This window comes from Cucurbitaria berberidis, assembly GCF_010015615.1.
Source record: "Cucurbitaria berberidis CBS 394.84 unplaced genomic scaffold K460scaffold_3, whole genome shotgun sequence".
Lineage (NCBI taxonomy): Eukaryota > Fungi > Ascomycota > Dothideomycetes > Pleosporales > Cucurbitariaceae > Cucurbitaria > Cucurbitaria berberidis.
The window spans coordinates 1,100,192-1,114,811 of record NW_024468937.1 but is presented as its reverse complement, the minus strand read 5'-3'; the positions used below and the strand labels follow the sequence as shown (position 1 = coordinate 1,114,811).

Sequence of the window (14,620 nt, the reverse complement as noted above, 5' to 3'; positions counted from 1 at the left end):
TTGTAACAATGTCAGCTCATTGGGCTGCATGGAGCCTATAGGCTAGCCTGGACGACGGTCGAGTGGGGTTGTCCAAGTAGTGAACGAACGACCCTGAGCGCGCCATGGACGAAGCTATCACAGAGCTCCCATAGCAAAGCAGATCCCACACGCGTGGGACTAGCTTGTATGACGTGACGCGAGTGGCCTCTTGCACAATTATCTTCTGCGAGTTTCCCCTCTTTCTCTTTCCTAATCTACTCTTCTTGTGAGACCCTCTAGCACCCGGCTGCAATATACGATACCCCCGAACTTACATACCCACCATATAAGACACCATGGCCGAGGAACTCTCCAAGAACTTCGAGACGCTGCAATTGCACGCCGGTAAAGTTGACCCGAGCCTCCAAGTTGGGGTAAAGCTAATAGATGCTGTTCTAGGTCACACTCCGGACTCAGCGACAAACTCCCGCGCAGTGCCAATCTACGCGACTACCGTACGTTCCAACTTGCATATTTCAGGGACGAGGGGCTAATAGCAGCAGTCCTTCACATTCAATGACTCCGCACACGGCGCGAGGCTCTTTGGCCTCAAAGAGTTCGGCAACATCTACAGCCGTCTCATGAACCCTACAAACGATGTGTTTGAGAAGCGCATTGCTGCCCTAGAGGGAGGTGTCGGTGCTCTAGCCACTGCTTCTGGCCAGGCTGCTCAGTTCATCACAATCGCCGCTCTCGCGCATGCCGGCGACAACATCATAGCCACGTCGAACTTGTACGGAGGCACATACAACCAGCTCAAGGTCTTCTTCCCGCGCCTAGGCATCCACACCAAGTTCATCAACGGAGATAACCCCGAGGATTTCAGGGCTGCCATTGACGACAAGACAAAAGCCATCTACGTGAGTGCGCGAGTGAACCGTAGGCGCGAACGCGGGCTGATCTTTTTGTAGCTCGAGAGCATCGGTAACCCCAAGTACAACGTGCCCGATTTCGAGAAGATTGTCGCGATTGCGCACGAGGCTGGTGTTCCGGTCATTGTTGACAACACCTTTGGCGCGGGAGGCTACTTCATCAGGCCCATTGACCATGGTGCGGATATCGTGGTCCATTCAGCCACCAAGTGGATCGGAGGTACGTCTTCTCTCTTCGATTAAGAAGAATGCTCTGACATGCATAGGTCACGGAACCACCATTGGCGGCATCATCGTCGACAGCGGCAAGTTCGACTGGGGCAAGAACGCAAAGCGTTTCCCTCAATTCAACGACCCCTCCGAGGGCTACCACGGCCTCAAATTCTGGGACACCTTTGGCGCCCACACATTCATCATCCGGGCGCGAGTCGAGATCCTGCGCGACGTGGGTGCGTCCCTGAACCCCTTTGCTGCCCAGCAGCTGCTTCTCGGTATCGAGACTCTCTCCCTGCGCGCCGAGCGACACGCCCAAAACGCCCTCAAGCTGGCAAAGTGGCTAGAGAGCAACAAGAACGTTAGCTGGGTCTCATACCCCGGTCTTGAGAGCCATCAGTCACATGCACTTGCGAAGAAGTACCTACCCCGGGGCTTTGGCGGAGTGCTCTCTTTTGGCGTCAAGGGAGGCGGTGCTGCTGGAAGCCAAGTCGTCGACAACTTCAAGCTCATTTCCAACCTGGCCAATGTTGGTGACTCGAAGACGCTGGCAATTCACCCCTGGACCACGACACACGAGCAGTTGAGCGACGAGGAGAAGCTCAGCTCAGGTGTCACAGAGGTAAGCCGACTTTCCAGCATGCTTTTCTTTTCTTAGGATAAATTGCTGATTCTCTAATGCAGGACCTCATCCGTATCTCAGTCGGCACCGAGCACATCGACGACATTATCGCAGACTTTGAGCAGTCGTTCAAGAAGTCGGCCACCAAGCCTGAGGAGAAGGGCGAACCCGCCAACGCGGAGAAGGCTGGCGAGGGTGAGGCTGCCGCTTCCTTGTCTGGCTCTACATAGAGACGATACTGAGAAAGGGCTGCAGATGCGCCGATAGCGGTCCCAAGGTTGTGATACGTGTAGACAGTAGAGTGAGTTATATCCTTGAATGTGAACGGAAATAGGAGATGGCATGCGTAATGCACTAGGAGCAAATGAACTGGAACAACTCGTTTGACAGTTATTGTACTTGCGCAAACTGACTTCGTACGAGGTCTTGTATTGTATTGCGCGTTGAGTATCTTACACGCATACCTAGGTGTTCGTCGACGGAAAAGAGCCGAGGGAATTGCCTAAACGGTTAGCTCTTGTTCCGATCCCCGTGATGTACACCAGCCAATCACAAGCAGCCCAAATGCGTTGGTTTCCGCATGGCTTGGGGTCGCGTGCGCCTAGATCTCAGACATGTGAAGACGCGAGATCGCATGCCTGCATGTGAGCACTGGCTTTCATACTGTTTTCTTCTAGGCAAAGAGCATGTGAAACACAGTGGCGATGCCATGTAAGAGAGTAGAATCGCTGTGTACACTCCACGTTTTTGTTCGATATAGGCTGGGGGGCGGTTCGGAGCACCAACTGCATTCGGTGCAGAGCCCTCGGTCCTTGGCCGCCATAACGAATAGCCTCCGATTTCCATAACTCCGCGTAGCCTGGCCCCAGTTTTGTACAAGTTGGCGCGTCCTGAAGAAGCCGAGGCACGTTTGGGAGAAATGTGGGCTTTCCCTTTATGAATGACCCACCTTACTTTGGGCGTAGATGACCTCTGGCTTTCTCAAATCGTAGCTTGGCTGGATTCACCTCTGTATTTCCAGTCTTCATCGCCAGCTTCTAGGTCCAAACGCTGAAGTTCGTTGTGTTTCTAGGCGGAGGAATTTGTGGCGCGCTAAGCCCTAGGTATGTCATGGGAGCTCTGAGCTGGGGTCCGGACACGCCGACACCACCAACATGCATTTGCACGGGCGTATGCTAACGGTCATCATGGAGCAGAGACATCATCACCGTCCCTTCACGCCTTTGTCTTTCTATACGGCAGCCCTCGTGCCAACTACGCCGCCTGCGCCACGCTCGAGACGACGCTATCTAAAGCCTTGCACAACGCACATAGGAGAACTCGTCAAGGACCGTCAGCATGTTCAGATCTTCAGACCCTCAGGTCGACAGGGCCGTGGAGCTTCACGCTCCCCCGCCAAAAGGCCAAGCCTACAGCCTTCCACTTCCCGGCACAGAAGCACAAGGGCGCAGTGCAATTTATCGGCATTGGAGGTTCACAGACAAGCCTCTGCTAGAGACCCTGATACCTGAAATCACCACGCCCCATGAGGCTTTCGAAAACTCAGTCGCGAGATACCCAAGGAACAAATGTCTCGGCCACCGCCCTTACGACCCCGTCTCGAAGACCTTCGGCGCATACGTTTGGGAAGACTACGAGACCATCGCGAAGCGGAGAAAGAACTTTGGTGCCGGTCTGGTGCATCTACACAAGCAGGCTGGTGTGACGGCAGCCAAGTACGGCGTTGGGCTGTTTTGCCAGAACAGGCCTGAGTGGCAGATCACTGATCTGGCGTGCATGTCCCAAAGTCTGTACACCGTCTCCATCTACGATACGCTCGGCCCAGATGCTACGGAATACATCATCAACCACGCCGAACTGGCGTGCGTCGTCACAGGCATGAACCATGTTACAGCGCTGCTGAAGTTGAAGCCACGACTTCCGACGCTAAAGGCCATTGTTGTGCTCGATCCCCTGTCAGCCGGAGAACTTCCGGGAGAGTCAAAGGGCGACCTGCTGAACTCGTTGGCGGGCGAGCTTGGCGTGGCTATCCACTACATTCGAGATGTCGAGGCTTTGGGCGAGCAGCAGCCGATTCCGATGAACCCACCCAAGCCAGATGACATTGTCACCATCAACTATACTTCTGGGACCACAGGAAACCCCAAGGGCGTGGTCTTGTCTCACAGGAACGCGCACGCTGGAACATGTTCGAGTATGATCATCTTCGGTATGGGCTCTGATCACGTTCTTTGTTCCTTCCTGCCCCTGGCGCACATTTATCAGCGGTTAGGTGAGCATGGCGCACTTGCAGGCGGTGCGGCTATCGGCTACTTTCACGGCAATATTGTGGAGCTCGTCGATGATATGAAGTTGCTTCGACCGACCATCTTTTCTGGCGTCCCCAGACTTTATAACAGGTTCGGAGCCAAGATCAAGGAGGCGACTGTTGATGCGACGGGCGTCAAGGGCGCCCTCTCGCGGCACGTAGTGGCAACAAAACTAGCTGCCATCAACGACAAGCACAACCCGACCAACACACACATGCTCTACGATCGTATCTGGGCCAAGAAGGTTGCCGCCGGACTCGGTCTCGACCGTGCTAGAGTGGTAGTCAGCGGCTCTGCACCCATCGATCCCAGCTTACAACAGTTCCTGCGTATCGTCGTCGGAAGCAATTTCTCGCAAGGCTATGGTCTGACAGAAACATATGCCGTCACACTCATCCAACACGAGGGTGACTTCTCAGCTGGAAACTGTGGTGGAGTAGCACCAAGTGCCGAGTGCGCGCTTCTCGACGTACCCGATATGGACTACCTTTCAACCGACAAGCCACATCCTCGAGGAGAGCTGATAATCCGCTCAACGACGCAGTTTAAGGAGTACTTCCGCAACGACGAGGAGACTAAGAAGGCTATCGATGAAGATGGCTGGTTCCACACTGGCGATATCTGCTCCGTCGACGAACTCGGCCGCTTCAAGATTGTCGACCGCAGGAAGAACGTGCTCAAACTCGCCCAGGGAGAATACATCTCCCCCGAGCGCATCGAGAACGTCTACCTCGCCAACTGCGGCTGGCTCGCCTCCGCCTACGTACACGGCGACTCGCAGCAGTCCTTCCTCGTCGCCATCTTTGGCGTCGCGCCAGATCTGTTCCCGCACTTTGCGTCCAAGGTGCTCGGCGAGAAGATTGAGGAGGGCGACGTGGAGAAACTGAAGGAGGTACTCGGTAGCAAGAAGCTTGAGAAGGCGGTTCTGAAGGAACTAGACCGTGTGGGCAGGAAGAGCAAGTTCAACAGCTATGAGCGGGTTAGGTCTGTGCGACTGTTTGTGGAGCCGTTTACCATTGAGAACCAACTTCTGACGCCGACGTAAGTTCTGCCCTACCCAATATCTGACATGAGCAGACTGACTGATTGGGCCTACAGATTGAAGTTGAAGCGTCCGCAGACCGCCAAGGCGTTCAGACAGCACCTCGATGACTGCTACGAGGAGGCACTGGCGGAGGAGAAGACGGCCAAGTCGAAGTTGTAGCGCGCATCATTGCATACCTGGCGCTCTGTCATTTTTAAGAGAATATATGCATCTTAGCGACTTGGGTGGTTCAGTTGTTGTACCCATTCACAGCCGGAAGTGCATGGTCGTTCAGTGTACATATAGGTAGTAGAGGAGCCAATTAGCGCATATATAATCGAATCTTCGTAACACTTGAGAACCTTCACTTGGAACTTGTCGAATACATTGCAACACGGTGCTTACGCTTGTTCCACCCTTCTATATTATGAAGAAGTGCACGTGCACTCAGTGAATGCCAAGCCATGCATGACGCCGCAGGGATCGTCGCAGTCGGAGCCAAAACGGTAATCTCCGCATTTACAACAAACAAACACCAACGCATTCCCCATCACTAATCGCCCTTACTTGCTCTACTTGCTTTTTTCCCACTCCCACCACTCTGGCACGGGGTCCCCTTTACCCTGGGTCTGCCCCGCCATTGAACCACGCAAGGCATTGCAATCGAAGCGTCGGCCCACGTGTCGATCACCATGAGCGACGAAGTCGAAACGCCGCTGCAGCCGCGCATCTCGCGCTTCAGGGAACACACGAATACAAATAATAGCATACGTCCGCCGCCTGAAGAGCTGTGGAAGGACCTGGGGATTGACGATCTGATTGAGCAGTTCAATGAGGAGAATCAGAGGCCGCCTGTGCGCAGGAACCTTTCGGGGACCAGTGCTACCTCTATCGCGACTAATGGTACTGTTGTTACTGCGCATCTGAGGTCATACGAAAAGACATCTGGTGCCAGTGCTGCGCCTGTCTTTGGCGTGCGGTCTGCTGCAGCTCATGGCGTTTCTGCGTCTACACCGCCGGTTACAACTGCGGCGAGCGAAGGAACATTTGGACGCTTCCAACGCGCGTGGGCGTCCGTGTTTGGCAATGTGCTTGGAAAGCGCAAAGCCGGCAATGTGGATGCGGAAAAGGACAAGGAGAAGAAGGTGCTAGATGAGCGAAAAAGAGCTGCGGACGCGGCGTACCAGGAAGCCAAAGAGTTGGGTCTTCTGCCTACTCCAAAGGTTTTTGTGAGACCGACATCGACTATGAAGTCGCACAAGTGTGGTAAGCTTGTCCCGCTCCATGGTCTCAGGAATGCCAGACTGACCGCAACAGTGGCCGATGCGGCAACCCCAGTCCGATCCCCGAAAACACCCACGCTCTATCGCTCACCGAGCAAGAAGGATCTACACAAGCAGAAGAAGCTCTTGAGACGCGTTTCCGACCTCGAAGGCAAACTTGCGTCTGCGAGAAAGGAACTCCAGACCGTTCTCCACGACGACCTACCTCCCGTTCCGCCTCTCCCTACCCTACTGCCACCGACTCCGAACACGAGCCCGAGCGACAACGAGGCTTTCCTGCACGAGCCTGCCTCGACTCCCGCCCCCGAACCCCACAGCACCGGCAAGATTACAAAGAAACGCAAAGTCGCCGTCGACGAGGATGCAGATTACAAGCCCATACCCACCGACTCCGAGGGCGACATCTCCATGTCCGGAACCTCGGAACCTGAACGCACGCCCAAGCGTGTCAAGTCCACGTCTTCACGGAAGAATCTGAAAAAACAGCCCTCGCGCTTGCAGAAAAGGAACCCGCGGAATAGCCTCAGTAAGGAAGAGGTTGTCACTGTGGTCCCGGATGGCGTCAGTGTGCCGCCTATTCCCCAGTTGCCCAAGGGAATGGAGAAGGAGGGGAAGAGAGCTGCTGTGAGGGGACAGGAGGATGGGTATGGGGGCTTGGAGCACGAGATGTTCTGAGATGTTGAATCGACTGTTTCGTCACAAACGCATACTTGGAACGACTTGCTCGGCGTGGAAAAGCTTATCAATTTGGCCCCCCCTTTGACTTTTGGCATATTCTTTTTGCATAGCGATCAGCGAGCATGAAGCGTTGTTTTTTCCTCTTTAGTTTGGCGCTTGGGGTTGTTTTCACTTACGATTTATGACAATTACGACGAGTTGATGAAGTTTATTGTTCTTGTATTGTGTCTTCTGGTCTTGCGTTGAGGAGTATATATTTTGTTACTCTAATAACTTACGGGTAGCTAGGCCGCGCGATATACTAAGCTAGATTTCAACCCAAAGTCTACCAGAAGTTCACCGTCTGGGTATGCTAGTAGCGAAGCCGACCCAAGTCGTTTATGAAGGAAACTTGAAGCCCGCGTCGCAATGACTCTACGAACCACTCTTCCCGGGGGAAAAGGGTGTTTGCTACCTATACTCGCAAGCAACGAGGCATGTCATCCATTTGTCTCTCTCTGAGCAAGCACTTCAACACGTAAAAGAATAACCTTACACGGCTGTTAAGGAGAAGTAGAAAGCGTTGCCACCAACCAGCTCCCCTCGCTATCTAGCAGCCATGGACTGGCTCGAAAGCAACAAATCTACCATTGCAACAGCCGCAGTGAACAGTGCCATGGGCATCACTATTTTCTCTCTGCTCCGGTACTGCACGCAAGGAGCCCCATTCCAACGCCAGAAGAATGGGAAGGAGAACAAGGCAAGTCCCCTCACGAACCATCTAATCTGCCACAACACCAAAGTGCCTACTATCTAACATCTAACCTCCTCAGCGCCGCCCTGCCCCTATCCATCCACCCAACACGCACCCTATTCCGTCCAGAACAACCCCACACATCGCCAGCGCGAAAAAGACGCCAGAGGATCAGGTTGATAAGTTGGATTCTACGCCGCTGGGCCAATATGCGCCGAGATATGGGTCGTTTATTGATGACTTTGCACAGCGGAAACTTGACGATGATGACGATGATAATGATTGTTGTTATGGTGGTGGAGGGGAGAAGACGCCTAGCTAGGAAGGAGGTGTAGATGCACGTGATGGTGGTGAGTAAGGGGATGGAGGCGGAGAAGAAGGGAATCTTTCAAGTGAGTTTAAGAGGAGGTGGGTTTCGGGCTTGAGCGTACGATGCAAGAGATGGGGGAGAGAATATGAGGCTGCGTATGAGTAAGTGTAGAGCAGCAAGCGTCAATTTCGCTGGGTTGTAGCATAGAATAGTACATCAAACAGACGGGAAAATGGACAGAAATAGTGTCGCAATGAAGCGAGAGTGATCATAATCATTGAATGTATATATAAATATATACCGAACCTTTTCGGTGAGAGATATGCAGTGGATGCCTAGTCCAATCGCAGCCATAATGCCGGGACAGCCTTCTTTAAACGCCAGCAAATGCAGCCATGGCGCCTTATGTATCGATAAGAATTCATTTTACAAGACAAGGAAAAAAGGAGCTCGTGCTCGACTTTACTTCTTTTTAGAAGCCATTGAAACCCAACATGACTCCCGCGCCCACGGCGGCAGCAGCACCGCCAATCCATGGATTCGCGCTCGCACCCGGCATCGCTCCACCGGTGCTCTTGGTGATGATTTCACCGGTTATACTAGGCCCGTTGATGCGGGGGCCGGAGGTACCCACGGGTGCTGTTGAGACAGCGTTGGGTACGCCGGTTGCGTTGGGCACGCCTTCTGAGCCCTTCTTGATCTCCTGGATGTTTTCAGTGGTGGCGTTGAAGTTGGTCTGCGCCAGGGAGATCTCGTTGTTGGCGAGGTCGTACACGACGTATGCAGAGCGTAGGAAAGTGTCGCCGAGGACAGAGCCCGAAGAGCCAGCGGGCCCGACGCCGAACATGCAGATGCGCTGGCCTCGAGAGACGGCAGCCACAATGACCAGCTCGTTTATGGGCACGGAGATGGTGACGCCGGAGAAATTGAAGTCGAGCGTGCCTTCCTGGTTGGCGACATCGCAGTTCACAATAGCCAGGCCCTGCGAAGCGTCGTACTGCGCGTCGAAGGTATGATACAGTGAGCGAACCACATTGTCGGGGAGGTACGTAAGCGATGAGCCAGAGTCGAGCAAGACGGCGACATTTTCGTTCTGAAAGATGGACCCGTTCTTGTTGTTCTGGCCTAGGCCCGTCAAGGCAATGATGAACTCTGCATAGACACCATTCTGGGGAATAATAGGCAGCGTTTGTAGTTGGCCATGGAACTTGTCCGAGTCTACACCACCAAACAGAATACTTCCAGTTGACGCGTCCAGGTCGTTTAGCCACAAAGAGTAGGCATTCGTGTTAACGGTACCATCGTCGACCAGTTTCTGCGGTAGATTGGGATATGGCTTGAGTCCTCCGCGACCCACGGCGACCTCGTTGATGGTGTATCCGATGCCGAGAATGGCCTCTGGTGAACTGGACGTGTATCCCACACCGAACTGCAAATCTTTGATTGTTAGACCGCCAAAGCGCATTGTATCCTTGACGTAGTCGCCCGATGCCCCCGACCCGTCGACGTATGATATGTTGAATGCTCCGTTTACGTATTGGTATGTTGAAGAGTCGTTCGCGTTGTATGTGCCCGAGGCGCCACACTGGTTACCGCCCTGCTGGCATAGCTGCGAGGTTGCGGCATTGACCCATAGATCACTACTCCCTGTGTCGATGTGTGTCCGGAATTTCTGCGGGGGCGTGCCTAAGCTGGCGTTTGCGAAGTAGAGGGTATCGAGGTTGTCCAGGGTCTGCTGGACCGTCTTCCGTCTTCGTAACCGATCGTGTGCGACGGGGTTGACGACATGTCGGCGCTGGATGTCGAGGCCTACTACTCTCGGGTACTGTTTAGGTTAATGTCGCATTCCAGTGAGAGAAGCATCGGGAAGCCGCAGGAATGGGCCCCATGTTGCGGGAAGGTTTCGCTTCGTTTCTTGGGACAGGCAAGGGTTGTGCTTACCTCTCCTCGCGGCGCAAGTTGGATCGCTACCGCCGACGACACCAATTGCGCTGCTAAGAGCGCCGAGAACTTCATGGTTGCGCCTTGTATGTGTAGTATTAGGAAGGTGTGTTGGATATGAATAAGACGGGCTTCGAATGCCAAGCAGCGAGAATGAGCGGAGACGGCGGTATTTTGGGAAGCCAAGTAGCGAAATGCGAAAGGATGTGCAGTCGGAGGGACGAAAAAGGAAATAAGGAAAGAAGCCAACGAGCAGTAAAGGGCAATAATGGAACGGAGAAGTGAAGAAGAGACGCCGCTGTCAGGGTCTCGCTAGCGAAGGGGCGATTAGTTCGAGGGATGACGACGCTTATGATGCGGACAAGTTTGGAGTTGTTACGGATCCTGGGCTCTTAGTGTGGCAGCTGCCCACGTAACACCCCAGAGTAGGCGCCGAGAGATCCGACTTGGAAAAAGCAGCAGCCAACGAGACGTATTCTTCGTCGGCAGAAGATTGGGTACGGACGTGGCGGTGCTGCATTACGTTTCGGAACTAGGTGCCTTGTTGCAGATCTGTCATAAGCCTCTCCGACAGTTGAGGGATGCCTCGGGAAAGCAAAGCACCGTAAAACAGACAGACATAGACATGACGGTGGGCGGAAGAGCGTGACTTGGTGAGATTTGACAATGGCTGACGATTAGTAGAATGAGTGAGCAACAAAAGCATATCAGCGCCATGCGTCAGACTCGATTATCTCCCTTATTTCCATGATTGATTGCGCATGCAACCGACGTCTCCCGCCGACGCGTCCTGCAGCATTGCGTGAGCGGGAGGGGTCTTCTTAGTTACGTTGTCTCAACGCGCCCTATTCTAGGTGTAAAGCTTCTCAACATTCTCCAACAGACTTGATCATTGCCAACGGTGATGCGATGAGCCGCACGCTGACGTGAGATGGCTCGAGGCGGCTGAGGAGACGAGAATTGGCATGCAGGAACGGGAGTCAATCCCCGGGTGGCGCTCGGGATCGTCTCTGGATGCAATTTTGCAAGAATCTGGGGTGCATGAGACTGGCCGCAACCATCGAATCCGCCACCGAAGAATAGGATTTGACTGACGTGACTAGCATCAACGTTGTGCCCAAGTTGTGTCAAGCGTGAGGGCCCGTTGGATGTCTGCCGTGGAGGGCCCGAAATCAGAAGTGGGCCGAAGTGGATCAATCGTCGCACGTGAGTAATGAAGCTAGTACCGAACAAACTTGGAGCTAGTACCAAACGGACATTGCGCTAGTACTAAACGGATCTTGAGCTAGTACCGAACCGGACTGTCAAGCTAGCACCGAATAGGTCAGACGACCCGTGAAAGCGCGTTCCACTTGCATCGCGTCTTTCGCGTTGGCCCCTCCACAACCACAAAGTACAGCACAGTACAGCACAACATGGCCAAAGCAGAGTCCTCCAAGGCCGCTGCCGGCAACGGCGTCAGACCCAATCCCAATGCAGCTGGAGGTGCCAACTACGAGCTGCCATGGTACTTGACCCTGCACAGTTCCCTCGCACCTCTCCCCGCTCACATGCATCAGGGTTGAGAAGTACCGCCCCGTCTACCTCGACGATGTAGTCGGCAACACCGAAACAATCGAGCGCCTCAAGATCATCGCCAAAGACGGCAACATGCCACACATGATCATCTCCGGCATGCCCGGCATCGGCAAAACAACCTCGATCCTCTGCCTCGCCCGCCAGCTGCTCGGCGGCGCCTACAAAGAAGCCGTGCTCGAGCTCAATGCCTCCGACGAACGCGGCATCGACGTCGTGCGCAACCGCATAAAGGGCTTTGCCCAGAAGAAGGTCACACTGCCGCCAGGCAGACAGAAGCTCGTCATCTTGGACGAGGCGGATAGCATGACAAGTGGTGCACAGCAGGCTTTGAGGCGGACCATGGAGATTTACAGTGCCACGACGCGCTTTGCCTTTGCCTGCAACCAGTCCAACAAGATCATCGAGCCGCTGCAGTCAAGATGCGCCATCCTCCGATACGCACGCTTGACGGATGCCCAGGTTGTGCGAAGGGTCATGCAGATCTGCGAGGCCGAGAAGGTACAATACTCAGACGACGGCATTGCCGCGCTCGTCTTCTCCGCCGAGGGGGATATGCGACAGGCCATCAACAACCTCCAGTCGACACATGCGGGCTTTGGCTTTATAAACGGGGACAATGTGTTCAAGGTGGTGGACAGCCCGCATCCAATCAAGGTCCAGGCCATGATCAAGGCGTGCCATGAGCAGCGCATAGATGATGCGCTTACGGCGTTGAAAGAGCTGTGGGACCTGGGCTATTCGTGTCACGACATCATCAGCACAATGTTCAAGGTTACAAAGACGATTGATACCTTGAGCGAGCATGCCAAGTTGGAGTTTATCAAGGTAAGTCCAGTCGAGTGCTGAGTGAATGCGATCAGGTTTAATATGAGAAATAGGAGATTGGCTTCACGCACATGCGCATCCTCGAGGGCGTCCAAACCCTCCTCCAACTCTCCGGCTGCATCGCCCGCCTCTGCAAGATCAACATGCAGCCCCAGCTCTTCGCTCTTCCTTCGTCGAAGTAATGCAGTCCGATCAACTTGCTTGGCATTTAGCATTTAGCATGGCGTCTGGCGATTCCTCCTTAGCATTACCGTATATATACCAAGGCGACCATGAGAATCTAGTTTTCAACGAATCTCAAGTTCCGCTCCTTGTCCACCCGTAACACATTTCGTCCTGTTCTGAATAGAACTGATGAGGATGCTCCTGTTGAAAGAATGATAACATTACAACTCCTGCGGGTATATGGCCTATAGTAGAAGAAAGGACGACTAGAAACAGTTTGAACATCGTACCCAATTCACGAATATATCCCCAGCCCTTTCTAGACAACATCCCTCGGTTCTCGTCCACCACGCGTCTCAACCTTCCTGTTCTTTGTCTTCGAAAGATGCTTCCCAACATACCCCGTATCGCCCCAGAGATGGAACGGATCCAAAGCCCCAGAAACCACACTCCTCTTATTCGTCTTCTTATCCAACCTCGCCCTCTCCAACTCCGCATCACTCATATCCCAAAACTGCATCTTCTGATCATCCCCCCTAACCAACCCCCACAGATCAAACGGATCAAACACGGTCACAATCCACGGCCTGTCATCCGCCCACCCGGGCCCCCGCCGCTCCGTCACGCCATCCCTAGCCAGAAAAACAGAATTGGACTTGGGCAGGCGTTTCCCCGGGTGCCAGACGTTCAGCAGCGCGGTATTAACAAACATGATGACTGCCTCGAAGATCCAAAAGTACACCTCGTTCTGGTAGATGGAGGATTGCCAGCCTTTGATGTATTCGACCAGGCGGTAGATACAGCGTATTGTCACGATAGTCGCACTGACATACATGACCCACAGCACGACTTTGAGGTCCTTGTTCAGCACGCGGGCTTTACTCGCGCGGCGGTGGAACTGCGCGGCGAGGAGGCCAAAAGCGCCGAATAAGGCTGCTTGCAGGCAGAGCGAAGCGGTCACCATGTTGGACCCGAGTCTCCGCTGGGCGTCCGTCATGCTGCTGTTTGCCATGCGCCAGGCTCCGTTGCCGATTAGGATTTCGCACACGCCGTCGAGCCCGACGAAGGTGGTGGCTACGCGGCCTGGGTGCAGGGGTGCGAGGTAGGGGATGTAGTACAGGATGCGGGAGAGGATGAAGTAGTTTACCAGGGCGTAGACGGGGGGACCGGACATTATGAGTACGGTCGAGGCGACGAGGTAGGCTAGGTTGTCGGTGTTGTAGGCGCCTGCTAGACGGACGGCGAAGCCTGAGATCATGAGGAGGGCTGCCCAGGGGAGGAGGAGCGTGGTGCGCCATGATTTGTGTTTGCTGGAGGTGTTAGTGGGAGGTTCGACGTCTTGGACAGCTTCGAGTCAGGCAATAACAAGGGGAACAAAAGATATAAAAGCGCATACAGCCCAGGACTACTTGTTGAGCTATCGCCTATCTGTAGAGGCCTACTTTGAGTGCGGAGATGTCCGTGATCAAGCAACAGGTCACACTTACATGGTCTGCCAAGCGTGGATAACTCCTGATATGGCAAACAGGACGATGAATATGATCGGAGCAACCTTGTTCGGCGCGTAGTACCACACGCTACCTGGTGCTGGGTAATGTTAGAATGAGTGAAACAGAAGAAGATTGGCAGCTCACAGTAATCTCCCATCCCCATCTTGACTGACTTGAGCTGTTGTGATAGGATTAAGACAAGATGAGAAGCTTCGTAAGTTCAAGATATCCTAGCTGAATCCGAATAGAACATGCGGACAAGCACCATCATATATATCCAGCCAGATACGTGGTAAGGCTCACACATGAAAAGAACACGAAATACGCGAGAGGTTGACAGGTTGAAAGCCTCGCTGAGGCAGTGTCACATCAGTCTGAAGACAGCGCACGGTGTCATGGAATCCCGAATGCGATGGATACGATGCCCGACATCTGCAGGGCACCGAAGCAAGGCATCATTTCAATCCATGCCACACGGCAAACTGCGAGGCTAACGCAGGCGGGATAAAGGCCAGCTAGCATATGCGCGATTGGCTATATGTGCGATAATAAAGAA

The 14,620-nt window shown here is 53.8% G+C and overlaps 6 protein-coding genes across 6 annotated transcripts; 4 read left to right on the top strand and 2 right to left on the bottom strand.

Annotated features, from left to right (window-relative positions):
- The first annotated feature begins 63 nt into the window (after positions 1 to 63).
- Positions 64 to 2,225, top strand: K460DRAFT_365830 (O-acetylhomoserine ami). Its single transcript, XM_040933255.1, has 6 exons — positions 64 to 366; positions 421 to 476; positions 525 to 881; positions 933 to 1,113; positions 1,160 to 1,728; positions 1,791 to 2,225. The coding sequence occupies exons 1-6, from the start codon at positions 318 to 320 to the stop codon at positions 1,956 to 1,958; spliced, it is 1,380 nt and encodes a 459-aa protein (XP_040787449.1). The 5' UTR covers positions 64 to 317; the 3' UTR covers positions 1,959 to 2,225.
- Positions 2,226 to 2,680: 455 nt separating this feature from the next.
- Positions 2,681 to 5,420, top strand: K460DRAFT_365829 (long-chain-fatty-acid-CoA ligase/ protein binding protein). Its single transcript, XM_040933254.1, has 3 exons — positions 2,681 to 2,831; positions 2,925 to 5,078; positions 5,136 to 5,420. Exons 2-3 carry the CDS (start codon positions 3,067 to 3,069, stop codon positions 5,239 to 5,241), a joined length of 2,118 nt encoding a protein of 705 aa, XP_040787448.1. The 5' UTR covers positions 2,681 to 2,831; positions 2,925 to 3,066; the 3' UTR covers positions 5,242 to 5,420.
- A 333-nt stretch (positions 5,421 to 5,753) lies between these two features.
- Positions 5,754 to 7,019, top strand: K460DRAFT_405165 (uncharacterized protein; the record flags this gene model as incomplete). Its single annotated transcript, XM_040936810.1, has 2 exons — positions 5,754 to 6,327; positions 6,379 to 7,019. 2 exons carry the CDS (start codon positions 5,754 to 5,756, stop codon positions 7,017 to 7,019), a joined length of 1,215 nt encoding a protein of 404 aa, XP_040787447.1.
- A 1,158-nt stretch (positions 7,020 to 8,177) lies between these two features.
- Positions 8,178 to 10,309, bottom strand: K460DRAFT_100055 (acid protease). Its single transcript, XM_040926482.1, has 2 exons — positions 10,007 to 10,309; positions 8,178 to 9,890 (listed from the first exon to the last, which is right to left on the bottom strand). The coding sequence occupies exons 1-2, from the start codon at positions 10,079 to 10,081 to the stop codon at positions 8,538 to 8,540; spliced, it is 1,428 nt and encodes a 475-aa protein (XP_040787446.1). The 5' UTR covers positions 10,082 to 10,309; the 3' UTR covers positions 8,178 to 8,537.
- Positions 10,310 to 11,421: 1,112 nt separating this feature from the next.
- K460DRAFT_286638 (P-loop containing nucleoside triphosphate hydrolase protein) lies at positions 11,422 to 12,591 on the top strand (the record flags this gene model as incomplete). Its single annotated transcript, XM_040928907.1, has 3 exons — positions 11,422 to 11,513; positions 11,566 to 12,409; positions 12,463 to 12,591. 3 exons carry the CDS (start codon positions 11,422 to 11,424, stop codon positions 12,589 to 12,591), a joined length of 1,065 nt encoding a protein of 354 aa, XP_040787445.1.
- Positions 12,592 to 12,893: 302 nt separating this feature from the next.
- Positions 12,894 to 14,227, bottom strand: K460DRAFT_282391 (uncharacterized protein; the record flags this gene model as incomplete). The annotated part of the gene is made up of 3 exons (XM_040928565.1): positions 12,894 to 13,884; positions 14,062 to 14,161; positions 14,209 to 14,227. The coding sequence occupies 3 exons, from the start codon at positions 14,225 to 14,227 to the stop codon at positions 12,894 to 12,896; spliced, it is 1,110 nt and encodes a 369-aa protein (XP_040787444.1).
- Positions 14,228 to 14,620: the final 393 nt, after the last annotated feature.

Excerpts from the sequence above, each read along its gene's own strand:
- K460DRAFT_365830 (XM_040933255.1), top strand. The coding sequence starts at position 318 with ATGGCCGAGGAACTCTCCAAGAACTTCGAGACGCTGCAATTGCACGCC. Across the intron at positions 882-932 it reads ACAAGACAAAAGCCATCTAC|CTCGAGAGCATCGGTAACCC; the intron begins GTGAGTGCGCGA and ends ATCTTTTTGTAG. Across the intron at positions 1,729-1,790 it reads TCAGCTCAGGTGTCACAGAG|GACCTCATCCGTATCTCAGT; the intron begins GTAAGCCGACTT and ends TCTCTAATGCAG.
- K460DRAFT_365829 (XM_040933254.1), top strand. The coding sequence starts at position 3,067 with ATGTTCAGATCTTCAGACCCTCAGGTCGACAGGGCCGTGGAGCTTCAC. Across the intron at positions 5,079-5,135 it reads AACCAACTTCTGACGCCGAC|ATTGAAGTTGAAGCGTCCGC; the intron begins GTAAGTTCTGCC and ends TTGGGCCTACAG.
- K460DRAFT_100055 (XM_040926482.1), bottom strand. The coding sequence starts at position 10,081 with ATGAAGTTCTCGGCGCTCTTAGCAGCGCAATTGGTGTCGTCGGCGGTA. Across the intron at positions 9,891-10,006 it reads AACTTGCGCCGCGAGGAGAG|TACCCGAGAGTAGTAGGCCT; the intron begins GTAAGCACAACC and ends TAACCTAAACAG.